This window comes from Megalopta genalis, chromosome 9 (genome assembly GCF_051020955.1).
Source record: "Megalopta genalis isolate 19385.01 chromosome 9, iyMegGena1_principal, whole genome shotgun sequence".
Classification (NCBI taxonomy): domain Eukaryota; kingdom Metazoa; phylum Arthropoda; class Insecta; order Hymenoptera; family Halictidae; genus Megalopta; species Megalopta genalis.
The window spans coordinates 10769583-10786042 of NC_135021.1; the positions used below are offsets into that span (position 1 = coordinate 10769583).

Genomic DNA, 16460 nt, shown 5'->3' on the forward strand with positions numbered 1-16460 from the left:
AGATCTCGGTGTCTTGTCAAACACGTTCGCAGATGGAAAGAAAAGAGAAGAAAAGAAAAGAAAAGAAAGAAGAGTTAGGTTTACCCAGTTCGCTTAGGCTTCCGCAGGGTAGCCAAAAGGAAGATGATCGAGACCACGGACCTCCGGATGACTCAGTAGAGAGCGGATTAAAGAAACGAATTGTAGGAACTCAACGCATTTTATTAATAACAGTTCGAGATTCAACATTGAACTTGTTTCATCCTCTCTCACGTTTTAATTCTACGCGAAATGCCCGTGTATCATATAAAGTTATAAATATTATAAATAATCGAGGCGTGTGTGTCCGGGAGTTGCGGCTCGGCGAGCCGGCACAACACACCGGGAGACCATAATTTCTTAGCCAGATTTTCTCCGATCATTGTCCGTCCGAGGCCGACGTTCTTTTCCCGCCTGAAACCATGATCGGCGACCACCGTCAGAACAGGGACCGTCGCCGGAACGGCGTCCGTTGCTCGCTGGAACGGTGTCCCGTCCCGCCGTCGCTGCCGGATCAGGGCCACTTCCGGTCCTCCATGGTCCGCCGTCAACCCTCGCGACGCCGTCGGGTCCTCGGAGACCCGGCGCTGCAACCACTCGGACGTGACTTCCGGCACCGAGGCCGCCGGTCTTCGGGTCTTGAGCCTCGAGAACGCGTCCTCGGATCGCTCCAACAATGTACAAAGGCGACGGGGGACGCCTCGCGGCCGGGTCCCGGTCGACCCGGCGCGGCGGCCCACGGCGAGGGTTAATCGGGTGATCGGCGATCGGCCACGTGATTCGTGACCCGAGGCACTGCGATTTACTTTCTCCGTGTTCTGCTCTCGCCGTGTAGCAAAAACAAAAAGAAGAAGAACGATCCACCGTGACGATCGACACCCACCGGCAGCATGCTTGTCGTTGCTGTTGTGTTGCCCGCGTCTCCTCTGTGTGTGCACGTGTGTCTGTCGGTGTCCGTGTGTTCCTGTGTCTCTGCACGTGTCACGACCGTGTCTGTCGTCGTTTCTTTTGTTCATTTTGTTTCGTTGGTCCCTAATACTCTCTTCCTATAACAATTTCTCATCCAGCTCTCTCGCACATCTTTCTCTCTTTCTCTCTCGCTTATTCTCTCGCTCATTCTCTCTCTCTCTCTCGCTCTTTCCTCGCCTAGATTTGTCCACGTATGACAAAGGAACGAACAAGGAACTCGTCAGAAACCAAGGGAAATCGAACAACGAAAATGGGAACGGAACAACATGCGGCGACCTTTCGTTTCTTCTCTTCGTCCTTGATCCTCTCGATCTTCTTGCACGGTGATTTCACTCGGTAATGAGAACCAGAGCACCTATCTCTCACTATCTTCTACCCTCTCCCTCTCTCTCTCTCTCTCTCTCTTTCAAACACACACACACACATTCTCTCTCTCTCTTTCTCTCTCACTGTGTCTCTCATATCATTTTTTTGGTATTTTTTGTCGTTTTTCAGTTTTTAGATTATGTTTCGTGGCCCCAATATTTTACAAGACAATAATAACGCTCCGCCCAATGAGAATTTAAAAAAAAAAGATTAATTATACTCTCCTAATGTCGCGCGACACTCCGTGTAACACCGTCTCTCCCCCCTCTCTCTCTCTCGCTCACATTCATTCGTCGTACCCCTTTCTTTCCCATTCTCTCTATCTCTCTTTCCCTCTGTCGTTCAGTCGTTAATTTGCCATTCGTTCGAGCGCGAGTATAATTATCAATATACTTATGACAAGCGAAACTCCGAATCGGAATTGTTCGTGCACACTTTCGGCGAACGGTCGAGGATATCGTTTTTTTTGTTCATTAATATTCTTATGCTATACTCATTTCTCTCTCTCCCTCGCTCTCTTTCTCGTTCATTCTCTGTCAACCGCGTGTCACTGTACACACACTTGGTCACTCTGTGAAATGTTCTCCCCTATTTTCCTCCTCGCCCGGCATTCTCTTTTAGAAACGATAGTTTTGATTAGACGAACCGTGGATTTCCCGACTCCATTTTTGCTCTCTTTATCTATGGAATGTATCACTATTTGGAAGATTAATCGCGGAGCCTGTCCGACGACGACGAGCTGCCCCGTTTCACCGTGAATCGTTCTCTCTGGCGTCGAACAACCGCCGAAACGTTCGTTCGCAGTTTGCACAAACGCCTCACCGCGTTTCCTGGCTCCGCCCACTTTCCTCCGTCGCTCCGCCTCTGCCGAGGACGCTTGGTGGGGGGCCGGGAGAGTGGGGAGGCGACCTCGAGCAACGAAGATCGCTTTACGATTCTTGAACAGATTCGGGTCGCTTCTCCGACGTTCCCCGCGCGTTTCGAGCCGGTTCTCGCGGTTGGAACAGTGTCACGTGAACGGAAGCGATTCGTCGATGCCGGAAACAAGGGCGTCCACACCTGACCGTGATTATTTGTGTGCAACTTCGACAAGGCGACGGAGCACATTCTCGGAACTAAACTGAATAAATACGCTCGATCGAGGAAGTGTGCTCTATCGCCGAGCTTGCATTCGCTTCCACGCGTTCTCATTCATATCTGCCTCCACATCTGCTATCCTCTGTTATCAATCGCTCCACTTCTCTCTCTCTCTCTCTCTCTCTCTCTCTCTCTCTCTCTCTCTCTCTGATCTCATTCGCTCGCACCAACCATTATCGTCAATTACTATTATCATTAATAATATTCACCTATACCATAGGGTCCTTAATTTTAATCGGCTAAACTTTGCGAACTTATCGTTTCGAAATTCCTCTTCTAAATTTGTATACTTATGTACAGTCAGGGTCCTTTTAACTTGTCCCCGGGGTAGCAACACTAACACCGTTGTCCTTAGGAAGGGTTCTCTTCTCTGTCGTTCGAATTTTCTCTCTCTCTCTCTCTCTCTCTCTCTCTCTCTATCGCTCGTTAATTTCGTTCTCTCTCACGTTCATTCTCTCTCCTGCTCTCTGCGCTTTCCGTTAAACGCGAACCCTACTCGAGGCGACCGATCGATCGGGCCGAAAACCACGGCCCGCCAGGCCACAGTATTCATCGAATCGAATATATATCTCATAATTGACTTTCTGTTTAATTGTAGAATACGCCGTGTCCGCGGCATCGTTAAATACACTACGTTTCTAGCCATTATTATAACATTGTTGAATCAAACCTTCCGGTGGAGGCGTGCGCGCACGGTCGAACCTTGTCGCGAACGCAACAGCGAGATCGCGGCTCCGATTGGTCCGTAGAGATCCGGACAGCGTGCTCGGAAAAATACATCCGTGTCGAACTGTTCTACGGGAAGGATCCGATCGAAACAGTTCCAGAGAACCTCTCCTCCCGAGGAACTGTTACCAAGAACCGAAATTCTAATCGTTTCAGCAACCGGTCAAAATCTGTTTCTGTTTGTCCTGTCGGTTCCAGGACGATTCTTGTTCATTTTCTTTCTTAAAATTTGTCCCAAGCTCTCCTTCACCTCGTCGACGAAACTCGAACGCCCATAAAATCAGTTTGGAATTCACGAATTGTCTACGGCTAATAAGTACACACGTAAAATGAAGTATAAATCGGCAACAAGAAATCGATACTTCCCTTTATTAACTAAAAAATAATAAACGATATAACGAGATAATCACGCAGCTGCTTCGATCGTTTCCAATGTCGGAGGACGACCCGCGGACTATTTTCACTGTGTCTTCCTCCCCAACGGTTACATTTGCAAGGGATCGTAGTAATCCGCAGCTGCGATATTTAAATGAAGAAATCGACGCAAGAATCGTATCAGAATTGGCGCCGACGTGGAAACCGGAATGAAGATAGCGGCACAGACGTAGACAGAGCGGTTAGAAATTTCGATTCTTCGGGACAATCGTTCGGAATCGTGGTGTTCCCGGTAACTGTTCCGAGAGACCGGCGCGATAACGCGCGGTTTTCAGCCGCGGGCGTGCCCAGATTGATCCCGATCGTTCGGCTAATGCGTTCGCGGATCGCCGTGAAAAATCAAGAGGGATGAAGTTCGTCGTTTCGCGACTCGGGGAGTGCCCGTCGAAGTCACCGGCGCGGGTGTCGTCGACGCGTGCACTCGGGAAAATTGATCGATCCTCCGGTGGGTGGCCGCGGTTCCTCGACGATGGAGGAAACAATCATCGGGAAAGGAACGTCGACGAAAGAAACAGAAAAGCATTGTTTTATGGTTGGGGGAGGTGAGAACAAGAACAATCGTCGGCGAAAAACATCGAACCGGTTCTCTATGTCGGCGGCAACTTCGTCGCAACCGTCCGAAGGGTTCGAAAGTTGACCTTAGAGCGTCCTTCGTTCGTCTCCCGTCGCGTTGGTCTTACAACGATGCCTATCACTGTGCGACATTCGACTAGGACGGACAGCGAGTCGCAGCAAAAATTGTACACCGCGTGCACGAAGATACATTTGACGGATAAAACCGGCCGCGCGGGTCTCCGCTTTATGCATTTCTGCCGCGTGCAGCTGGTCCGACGTGAAACGAAACGTTTATATTCACCGCTAGCTAACTTTTAGTGCGTGAAAGAAACAATTCTTATTTCGTACAATTGAACGCGGGGAACGGTGATCTGCATAAATATATGCACGATGGAACTGCCTACAGAACCGCGTAAATGTCTGCGCGGAGAGCTGCATAAAGAACTGCATAAAGAACTGGACAAAGAAGTGCATAAAGAACAGCATAAAGATTTCATAAACATCGCAGATAAAACCTATCCGGTAGCATCTACGATTCCAACGAGAATTCCAGCAGCCGATGACAATTTCTTGCTGCGGATCTTTATGCAGTTCGAGCACTGCATCGAAACTGTGCGCGGCAACGTAAAATAATTGCATCGGATTCCAGCGTTCATCGAAAGTAATTCGCTTATTCGACGCGAGAGACCCGTTTTCCGGCTCTTCTCATAAAACGGTCGATAAAAGGTCTTCGTGAAGATCGTTTACGAAGCACCATCTAGGAGAAACGAACGGTTTGGTCCTGCTTCGACGAACGAGCATCGCGAAACACGTTCGATCGGACGGTGTACGATTCCTGCGGCGACTCACTGGTTCCCGGTTGCTCGTCTCCGTAGTCCTCTTGATTTCCCACACGGTCGACCGCGCGCCGTGTCCTCGAATCCTCGCCCCTGTTCCGCCTCGATCGGTATACCGTTAAGAAGTTCAATTCAATTTTACCTAAAAACGTGATTGCCTAGAAAGAAGGGGTCGCCAGCCGTGAAAAACTAGCTGCCGAAAATGCACTAGGACCGGTCTCCGATGGGCACGCGAAGATACGTCGAAACCGGTTTTGTCGAACCGGTCGCAAAGCCGCCCCCGCACGACGCCAGGCGCCAGTGAACGAGAGGGTTCATGGGGTGGGTCGGAACTTTCGCTTTAACTATTCGTTAACTATATTACACGTTCGATCGCGGCCGTTTCCGGTTCGACGGGGCCACCCTGCGCCGATCATCGGCTGCGATCGGCCGTCGCCTCGTCCGCGATCGGATCCGCCACGTCCACTTCTGCTACCGCGTCAGCGTTCTACGCGTTGTCTAAACGATAATCTAAAGGCCGACGCGTTCCTACACGCCGGTCCTCGTCTCATTGCTCTTTGCCGGCAACGCGTATCGCTTCATGCGAACCGATCTAAAACGCAACGGTTTCCCTCGACTCGTTCTCCCAATTTTCCAAGGGCCACCGGACCCGGATCTGCTTCGCAGTCTATCGGCAGCGGTGAACCTACCTCGGTTGTCTTACGAAAACGGCAAGATTGAATCCATTCAACCTGTGCAGAAAAATCGATTCAAGTCTCCTTCTATCTTTACAATCTGGCAAATCACACGGTACAAGGCAACAGCGAACGGCAGCGGTAGGTTCGGCTCTAACTTAATCCCAGAACGGTGCCTCGAGTCCGTCATGATGACTCCGGCAACACCTCTACCGATTCTTGCTTCTACATCACGAGGCGCGACATCTCTCAGTATTTTCCGAACGTCCTCGATTTTGAAATCTACATGCCGAAGTCGCTCGTGTTTCCAGAATGATCACGGTGACACGCTTCGTTGTCCAAGGGAATCGAACAAAAATCTCGGCGAATTTTCTATGGTGTTCTCGGCGCGACACACCGTGGCCCAAGGAAACGGGATAAACGGCGAGGCGCGGTAGCAAACGTGGAAGGTAGCTCCGATCGAACACGAATCGACCTGGATGTCGCGCTGCAGGGTGTCCACCGCCGGGGGAACGATTCTGATCGATCCCCCGGCCTCTGGGCCTGCGTGCCGCCGATTTCCGACCGGCCCGAAGAAGCCAGCAGAGCCCAGAGCTGGATCCGATTATCCCGAATAGACCGCCTGCGAGGCGTGGCCTTACAGAATATCGAGGTTGAAGCTCGCCGTCGAGTCGAGCGAGTTCAGGAGCTCCTGGGCGCTGAAGTTCGACGTGTCACCGGTTGGCAGGTTCTCCAGGAACTCGAGGCTGAAGTCCGCCGCGGCCACCGACGGATCCGTCGTCGTGACCGACGATTGCGCGTGCTGTTGCTGTGGCAGGCTCCGCACACCTGGACTACCTGCTCCGTACTGCTGGTGCGGGTGCAGAGGAGAACCTGGAAATTAAACGATCGTGTCATTCGACTTCCTCGCTTTTCACCACCGCTCAAGAAAAAACGATTTTTCAAATAGCGAAGAGGCTGCAAATATTTTCATCTTCTCATGCGATACAGAATTTTTAATAGTAGTTGTATTTAATATTACATAATTATTATAATAATATATATTATACATATTATATTATTTATTATTTATATTATATATTATATATTATTTATGTTATATATATAATTATTATAATATTTAAGTTGGTAAATAGCACTTCAAATATATTGTGTAACTGCTTGCCATGTGTAACTGCTCTTTGAAACAATTTGATTGTCAAATTCTGTATTACACGAGAAGATAAAAATATTTATAGTCTATTTAGTATTGCAAAAGGTTTATTTGTCAAATTCTGTACTAAACTAGGAAATAAAAATTATTTATAGTCTATTTACTATTTGAAGAATTTTTTTTGTCAAATTTTATATTACACAAGAAGATAAAAATTATTTATAGTCTATTTATTATTTGAAAAATTAATTGTTCCCCTACATTTTATTTTGTTTTGGCTTAACAGACATCAGACTGCGGATCTTTATGGGAAACGAACGATTTCTATGGTGCTGCAAGGTGTTGGACCTTTATTTTTGTTCTTCGTCACTTTTACTATCTTTGATTGTCGTCATTTGAGAGAATAATGAGGTGTCGGCAACCTCTTTTGACCGAGGATCAAAAGCAACCAAAATGTGACTATTAGGAAGACGTTTCAATAGTATTTTCACATTAAAACAGTGTTTTAGTATACAGTAAGATAAGTTTTATTGAGAAAATTATTTTCTTTACAATCAGTAAGAAAGTAAGAACCAAAATTTCTTTCGCATTGGACCTTTGAACATAAAAATGCAAAATTCTGATACTAATTAGTGTAAAGACAAATATAATTGTCAAATTGTCAAATGGGTAACTTGGTGATCTATAACCTTGGATCATAGGTTGCTGACGCTTGTTGTAAAATCTCTTCCCGAAGAGAAATTGAAGATGAGATTGTCGATAATTGTAATAACGTGTTGCAATTTTTTAACTTGATGTTACTCTTGTTCCTTTAACTTAACGTCACTATCGCTCAAGAAATGCTTGAATCGCTAATTTGTAAAAGAATAAAAAATTCGCAAAGTGCAAGTACATAATTTGATCAATGAAATTAAAACTAGAAAGTTCAAATTTACCATTGTAAGTACTAGTTTAACTCTTTGAATAAATTAACTCTTTAATAAAATTTAGTTCGTTCAAATACATTGCAATAAAAATGAGTTTCAAAATTTAGTTATAAATCAATGTAACCCATAAGTGATTTATCTGACATAAAGAATAATTGATAGTCCGATGCATACACTTGGCGCGTTCAAATAAAAGATACTATTAATATTATCAATTTTTTGTTAACATAAAGATCCGCAATGCGATAATCACCGACAAATATTTAAATATCCCGAATCTACAGGGTGGTTTTTAAAGTAGTTGACACAAACTTGAATAGTTCAAAGTTATAGATCGAAGCTGCGGTATGAATTAAGTAATGTTTCGCATAAATATCCGTATAACAAAAATTCATGGAAATCGAATTCCGCTGAACAATGTGCTTCGGTGGTCGGAATACCTCGCGATCGAACATCGCGGAGCACTTTAAATAATAAAGTAACCGGGATAAACACAATCCGAGGAGCGATTTGGAAATGGTAAACATATTAATTGGTATTTCGATAGACTTCAGTGGCTGGGTATCCGAGTGTATCGAATTTATTGCGTGCATGTGGTACATGAAACGAACATCGAAAGTACCCGTAGAAATCGTATTTAAATTAATCCGTGAAATCGCTTCATATAAATGCGATTGATGGGTTTCGATAGAATCGGTGTTAATAACGTAGGATCGGAGGAATTTACGACGATTTGAAACTGCTGGTGTGGATATCTTATCGAAACATTAAGACGAGGTAATCGTCCGTAAGTTATCTACTATCAAGTTCGCGTCAGCTTCCTTAAAACGCTCTGTAAAGTCGGTTCGTCGGAAAATTAACGCGATTCGAGTATGTATTGCCCGATAAATAAATAATTGAACAGCACTAGGACAGCAGGCAAATGTAATAGATTGAGTATTTTCAGGAGGATATATTTATTAAAAAATGTACGTTTTAACATATTGTCCAGACAGATACGACTCTATTTGAGGTGCGAGGATTTACAATATTCATCCTGACACAGTGTCATTTAGTGTATAACAATATGACTTAAAAAAGATGAAACATTCACAGTACATTCAAAATATTTGTAAATTTACAATACTTTTTTAATCATCAGAATATCTAAAATCGATAACATCAAAAATTCCATTTTGATTTATTTTTTATTTATTCAAAAATGGTAGAATCATTTATACAATTCCAAAATATCATTGTGTTACTGCCGATTGAATTCCATTAGAATGGTTAGGAATAGAAATAAATGTCAATGTAGTTTCTCCATCTTGTAACTAATGAAAACGATTTTTATTTTGCATTGTTGTCATTGAAATCGTTAAAAATCAGCATAACATATTTCTCTTGTTTTTGTCAAGTAAAATAAAATGACTCCTCCGTCAATATCCTCGTCGGCATCTTCCAAGACGTTGCAGCAGCAGAGATTAATATTAAAAGGTACGGAAGAATTTTCAAACGGGTAGCGCGCGTTAATTTTCGTCGATTCGATCGGATCAGCGTGGAAAGAAACGAATCGACGAAAAAGGCGTGTACAGCCAGAACTCACCGGTGCCGGTACTGCTGACCGAGTTGACCGACGAAGACTGCGACATTTGCATCTGCAGTGACATCTGATTATTACTCTGCTGCATCGCTAATGTCTGTTGCTGGTGTTGCTGCGACAGTAGCTGCTGCATCTGAGTGGTGTTGCCCATCCCGGAGCCAGCAATGCCCCCACTTTGGGTGCGGATCAACTGTTGATGCTGCATCTGAGCGGCATTCATCTGCATTCCTCCCGTGCCACCCATTCCGAACCCACCTGCAACACCGAACAAAGTAACACGATTTAATTTCGATCGATCTCCGACCCTCGATATTCAATTCGTTTCACTCCCTCTCGAATCTTTTATCGATCTCGACTCCCTCCTCATAGAATCTTCCACTTGTCGACACAACTTTCGCTCTGACTTCGATCTTTTGTCTTTGGACTGCGTGAGTCTATGATTTAGAGCGACGAATGCGATCACGTGCATCAACCCTTACCGGTACAATTTCGTCATATATGCGGTAAGAGTCGATAAAACTGTAAAACCAGGCAGGAAACTTTGGTAGAATAGGCACGATAATTTTGATGAAAATACAGGGTGTAAATGCTCTAATGATTTGACCTCGATCTAAGCTCCTTGAAATAATAGCAATTTTTATATCGTAAAAGAAAAGAGTGGTCTTTTGTTTTACCTAATGATGGCAGCAATTTCTACAGGGTGTTCTACAATTATTTTAACAGCCGAAAATGAGGGGTAGCTGAGGTCATTTGAAGTAACTTTTTCCTTAGCGAAAATGCAATCCGCGGCTTCGTTTACGAGTTATTGACGAAAAACAGTGACCAATAAGAGGCGAGCTCGACTGGCGCGAGGTGGCCAACGAGCGTACGAAGCCCAGTTACGCTCATTGGCTCGGCAGTCTCGCGGCCGCTGACTTCGCCTCTCATTGGTCAGTGTTTTTCGTTAATAACTCGAAAACAAAGCTGCAGATTGAATTTTCGCAAAGGAAATAGTTACTTTAAATGACCTCGGGAACCCTATTTCCGGATTGCGAGACATTTTTAGGGCACTCTGCATAGGAATGCATTTTTATAAAATATTTTTTTCTGTATTTGATATAAAAATCTTTAGCACATAATTTTTCTTCGTATGAAAAATAACTTGGACCCGACGATGTGTAAACTTGAAACACTTCTGGTCCGCTAAGGGTTGGTACTGAATAATTAATTTAATTATACCGTCGGAATATTATTTTCCATGTTTTTAAACACGAGTGCAGTTGCATTTGCTTGTAACTTTGCTCGATATATTCTTCAAACAATGATGAAATAAAGTGGATAAACTCGAGTTTATTAATAATTTACTAAGTGATCCAATATTTTCATTCTATTCCGAATTATATGACGAGACTGCGAATCTTTATGCAAATGAAAAATGTTCTTCATCCATTGCATAAAACAGAAGTTAAATAAGAAAATATTTCATCTTCTAATGATGTTAATAAAGTGAAAGCGATGCAACAATATTTTTAAATTCTTCTCGTGCCTTTAGTACTCTGCGTTTCGTTCCTCAATTTTTGCTATAAATGCTTCGAATTTTATTTGTTGGTCACTTTCCACTTCGAAGTCGTTCGATACAATAATTATTTTTCACCGAAAGGTGATGGCGATTTGGAAACGTTTAGTATGCTTTCAGACACGAATGTGTTGCAAATTGAACTAAAATGCTCGGCAAGATCAAATTGTGTTAACTATGGTAAAATATATTGATATTTTTATATTAGAATATACCATTGTACGAGTATTTTTATACTTAAAATTCGTATGGCTTATAAACATATCACTTAACACTAAACCTGTAGAGTCTTGTCACGTGATTAACGCGTGTTGCTTTAGAAAAATGAAAAGACAGAATTGATTTGATCTTTCAATTATAACGTAATCTCAAACTAGACTAGAGGATCCAATTACTGTAATACAAATAGCATAAACAATTTGTCGCGGTATTTCAAAGACTTCCGCCTTTTGCATGTTCAATTTTCCTAAGTAAATAACTAATCGAATTTAAATAAAAACAATTTCACGCGTCTAGCTCGACGAATACAAAGTTAATTATGCTCGAAAAATGAGCAAAACGGGCACAGTAATTGATCCAGCTATTCCACGGTAAATGGCCCCGCTACCCTATACGATTACCGCGGTGCAGGAAAATTTAACGATCGGAACCCCGCCCGTCGGTGGCACGAGGAGCGAGCGGTCGCGCGATTAGGTGCACACGCACGGCGTACATACTATGTACTCTCGCCGCATCCCGCTCGCGTAGAGACGCTTACCTTGATGACCTTGCTGGTTGAATTGCGATCGCATCTGCGTCTGAAAGCCCTGCTGCTGCATCAGAACATGTCTCCACTCCTGCTGGGCGCCGCGGCCCGCGATGCTATTCCCAAGGCCGTCGGGCGGGCCGACACTCACGTTAGGCGGCCGTTGATTGTTAGTCCTAGGATATCCGAGACGCTGGTGCATCTGATGCATTCCGCCGATGGCGGCCATGCCGCCGCCACCCATGTACATGTTGCCGCCGGCCGCGTGCAACGCCTGCTGCTGCTGCTGCGCCATTTGCGGCCTCATCATCGGACCTGGGGCACACCAAACAGAGCGATCATGTTAGTTGGTCGGCTCCGGTCAGATCCGAGCACATTTCGATTTACGTTACTTCAAATATTCGCACGTCATTTTTAACACGTTCCGTGCCGAGCTTTTTTTACTCGAATCTTCACACTTTGATATGTTACTAAAACTTGATGTATTACGTGCAATTATTAATTCTCGTACACATAACAACGTAACAAAAACTTATCAACGCCCATTCTTGCGGTGGAAATTGATTCTTCGGTTCTAAATTTCTTGTAAACAATTTGTTCAGTTACACGTGGCACGGAACGTGTTAACCGTACATTTTTCATCGACGAATTTTATCTCGTGAGAAATGTTTCGAGAAAGTTATTTGTTTCAACGATATTTAACACGTTGACTGCCGCGTCACCCGTATTCGGGTGACAGTAAAAGTTCTCATCAGGCCACGTCACCCGTAATTCGGGTGACGCCGATTTGACTACTTACAAAGGATTTCCGAAAATATTTCGACAAATATTCTACAGGAGGTAATGAAACTATTGAATTCTTATAAAAATGGTTTATTAAAAAAATTATTCGCAGTGTATAACATTAAAACATTCTCTGCAAAGTTGAGGTTGATCAGGACAGCTTGGACAAAAAGTTGTTTGTTTTTTCAAAAAAGTTGCTCGTGCCTCTGATCGGTCCATTTCGTATCTTTTATTTGAACTGCAGCTTCCTCAGTATCATCAACATTTCTTTCTTCTTCCATGACCAATTCTCGTAAAATCTCGTCAATAGTATCTTCATAACATTCATTATCACTAAGATTATATTTATCAGTATCCAAATCAGAATCTGACGATGTAATTTTATTTATGCTTCTCCTTCCGGGCAATCCGATCTCTTTTCATTATTGAAAAAAAATAAGGGCAGAGATGTTAACCCTTTGCACTCGAGGGCTCCAGAGCGGAGCCATTTAAAATTTGTCTTCAAACTCGAGGGCTCCGCTACGGAGACAATGCAAATAATTTTCAGTTTTTAACATAAGAACAAAAACAAATCGTAAAAATTAGTTATAGAATGTTTCGCTGTTGGTGACAAATGACGTTTGTATCCATAAACAATTAAAAAAATAATAACATACAACGATGACTTTTCTTTTAATGCTTATATCACGAACTTACATGTGAATATGATCTTTTCACTAAAATGGCTTCGAGTTGCTGGTAATATGACTCAAAAAAAACTTCGAGTGCAAAGGGTTAAGTTATACCATTCGGTACTCGGCAAAGATTCCAACTGTTCATGCAGGAACAGAAACAGATATGAATTAACAGCGCACGCTTCCTATAGCGGCACGGGTGGCCTGTAGGAGATTTTGTTGTAAATACGCGTGGCAGTCAACGTGTTAAAAGATGAAATTTCTCTTTAGAATTGTTTCTATTCGTTGTTTATTCGGGTGCGTGCGAACTCGTGTCCGTAATCTATGAGCTAAAACAGGGGACGCGTGTTTTTCGAATGTTTTTGTTTTCGCTGTTTAACATTATTTCGCCGTTTATCGCTAATTTTACACGTTATCAATGGAGAGAACTGTTCGAATGTGTTTCGTAATCGATAACAAAAATGTCTAAAAGCCGTTGGAATTACAACGAACACCGTGGTAGTGCGAGTTCTTTCGAAATATCCAAGACAACCACATTTTTCAAACAAGTTCATTGTTCTGTTTTTATCCGTTTCGCCATTTTAAGTAACAGCAAAATTGGAAAAAAAAGCATTTTGGTCATAGTCTAGTAATCATCTAAAAACGATTCAAGTCATTTTAACACGTTCCGTGCCACGTGTACCATCGATGGTACACGCTTGCATGTTTACTTAGTGAACTGAACAAATTGTTTACAAGAAATTTAGAACCGAAGAATCAATTTCCACCGCAAGAATGGGCGTTGATAAGTTTTTGTTACGTTGTTATGTGTACGAGAATTAATAATTGCACGTAATACATCAAGTTTTAGTCAAATATCAAAGTGTGAAGATTCGAGTAAAAAAAGCTCGGCACGGAACGTGTTAAACCAGTCTGAAAAAAGTTATACCGTTCTAAACAGTGTCCACATATGTTTGTCCCCGACTGTATCTAACCCTTTGCACTCGAAGCTATTTTAATTATATTTTAAACATATTTTCTGATCCACAATGTTTCCGTTTTATATGATTTATTGCGATCTATGCACACGGAAGCTTATTGGCAAATACAAAACTTGCAATTTTAACAGTCTTTTATATATATAAACGAGTCTGATACCGTTACCGTTATTTTAAAAAATAGTATAATAATTTTTAGTGGCGCCCCAGAGTCGCCACTCGAGTGCCAAGGGTTAATTTAATTTCTAAAACGTGTGCGCTACACGCTTGGAAACGTTCGCGTCTCGCGTTTCGACGGGCAAACAATCCGCGTCTCTCCCCCGACACGCGATTTCGCCGAAGAGCATAGTAATCGATCGCGAGGAGACGTCGTTTCATTTAGGCCAGCCAGATACGCGGCCGGGATGCATGCACGTTGGAAACGTAGCACGGGTAACGCTGTGTGGATTTTCGTTCGGATAGAATCTTATGAAAGTGGCTCCGGGCAGATCGATACAAGTCTCTCTCGCGCGGCGTACAAGTGTATAAGGATATTTACGAGCCGGCTCGCCGTCCCCCGTTCCCCGGCCGTCCCCCCGCCGTTTTATGTTCTTTCGGCCCGATCTGGAGCGGATCCAAAGAGAAGGAGAGGAAGAAAGGGATCGGGTTCATTTGCCCCGGATACTTGTCTAACCGATGATTAAGAAGTGTGTAAACATCCCTCGAACGGACGCCCCGCAGTCGAATCTCTTGCCGCGATTATTCGACGGTCGCTTTTTTTACACGGCCACGCGATTTCCGATAATCGCGGTTATCCCGATGAACAACATCCCCGCGGCTCGCGGCTTTTGCTGAACGCACGATCGAAGTTATCGCGTTCGCGTTTTTCGAGTCGACGTACTTTCCCGTGGAACGAACTTCCCGTTCGCCAGCGTCGCGCTATCGAGCTTACGCAGTTTAAGAGAGTTTTCCACTAGGGAAAATATTTTGAATACAGGGTGTTTCATAATTCATGGTACAAAATTGGGTCAGGTAGATTGTATGGCTGGAATAACGAAATTGCGTGGGAGATTTAGTTTTCGAGGAAATTCAATTTAAATATCAATTGAGCCTTGATATTTATTATTTATCGGTTATTTAACCGATCTTACGGATTTCTGTAGGTGCGACCATCGCTTAACGCGTTGATTGTCAAGTTAGCAAGCGCATAAATTTCATAACGTTAAAGGATTTTGTTTAATTGCATTAGAATTACTAAGTAAAGTTCCGTGACATCAATTAGATACTTTTTCAATGTTCTTACGTTTTTCGAATCTTAATGAAATTGGGAAATTATAATAAATTAGCGTGAGAGTTATTTTACAAATCTTAGTAAGTAATTACACGTGAAATGTTTTAAAAAATGATGATAAATTCATATTTGAAAAATGTTGATGAATTAATGATTGAGAAATGCTGGCAAATTAATAATTGAAAAATGCTGGCAAATTAGTAATTGAAAATGCTGGTAAATTCATGATTGAAAAATGCTGATACATTAACGATTGAAAAATTCTGGTTAATTAATGATTGGAAATGCTGGTAAATTCATGATTGAAAAATCCTGATAAATTTATAATTGAAGAATGCTGGCAAATTAATAATTGAAAAATGCTAGCAAATTAATAATTGAAAATGCTGGTAAATTCATGATTGAAAAATCCTGATAAATTTATAATTCAGAAATGCTGGCAAATTAGTAATTGAAAATGTTGGTAAATTCACGATTGAAAAATGCTGATACATTAACGATTGAAAAATTCTGGTGAATTAATGATTGGAAATGCTGGTAAATTCATGATTGAAAAATGCTGGTAAATTCATGATTGAAAAATCCTGATAAATTTATAATTCAAAAATGCTGGCAAATTAGTAATTGAAAATGTTGGTAAATTCACGATTGAAAAATGCTGATACATTAATGATTGAAAAATTCTGGTGAATTAATGATTGGAAATGCTGGTAAATTTATAATTGAAAAATGCTGGCAAATTAATAATTGAAAAATGCTGGCAAATTAATAATTGAAAAATACTGCTAAATTTATAATTAAAAAATGTTGGTGAATTAACGATTGGGAAATGCTGGTAAATTGATGATTGAAAAATGATTGTAAATATGAATATTATGCGTGTCGTCGTCACGTTGCCAATATCGCATTAATCTGTCGAGTTAGAGCAACAATGGTCCGGTCTGCTCAAGATCCGATCGTTGTTCGCCGATTGTAAGTAAGTTCGTCACGCGAGGGAAATCGGAGCCGGGTATCGACGAGCGCGTTGCGTAGGCGCGTACGTTTCCGATGGAAGATGAAAGAATCGATAGCAGCGCGTC

The 16460-nt window shown here is 42.6% G+C and overlaps 1 protein-coding gene across 9 annotated transcripts in view; it reads right to left on the reverse strand.

Annotated features, from left to right (window-relative positions):
• Window positions 1-3568: 3568 nt before the first annotated feature.
• The window catches only part of mam (neurogenic protein mastermind), a 522803-nt gene continuing 509911 nt past the window's right edge, over window positions 3569-16460 (reverse strand). For all 9 annotated transcript variants that reach the window (XM_076524424.1, XM_076524423.1, XM_076524422.1 and 6 more), the window contains 3 exons: window positions 11690-11992; window positions 9381-9632; window positions 3569-6589 (listed from right to left, as the gene is read on the reverse strand). In XM_076524424.1, the coding sequence (XP_076380539.1) occupies window positions 6354-6589; window positions 9381-9632; window positions 11690-11992 (791 nt within the window). In that variant the 3' untranslated portion in view covers window positions 3569-6353. The remainder of the gene's footprint in view (window positions 6590-9380; window positions 9633-11689; window positions 11993-16460) is intronic.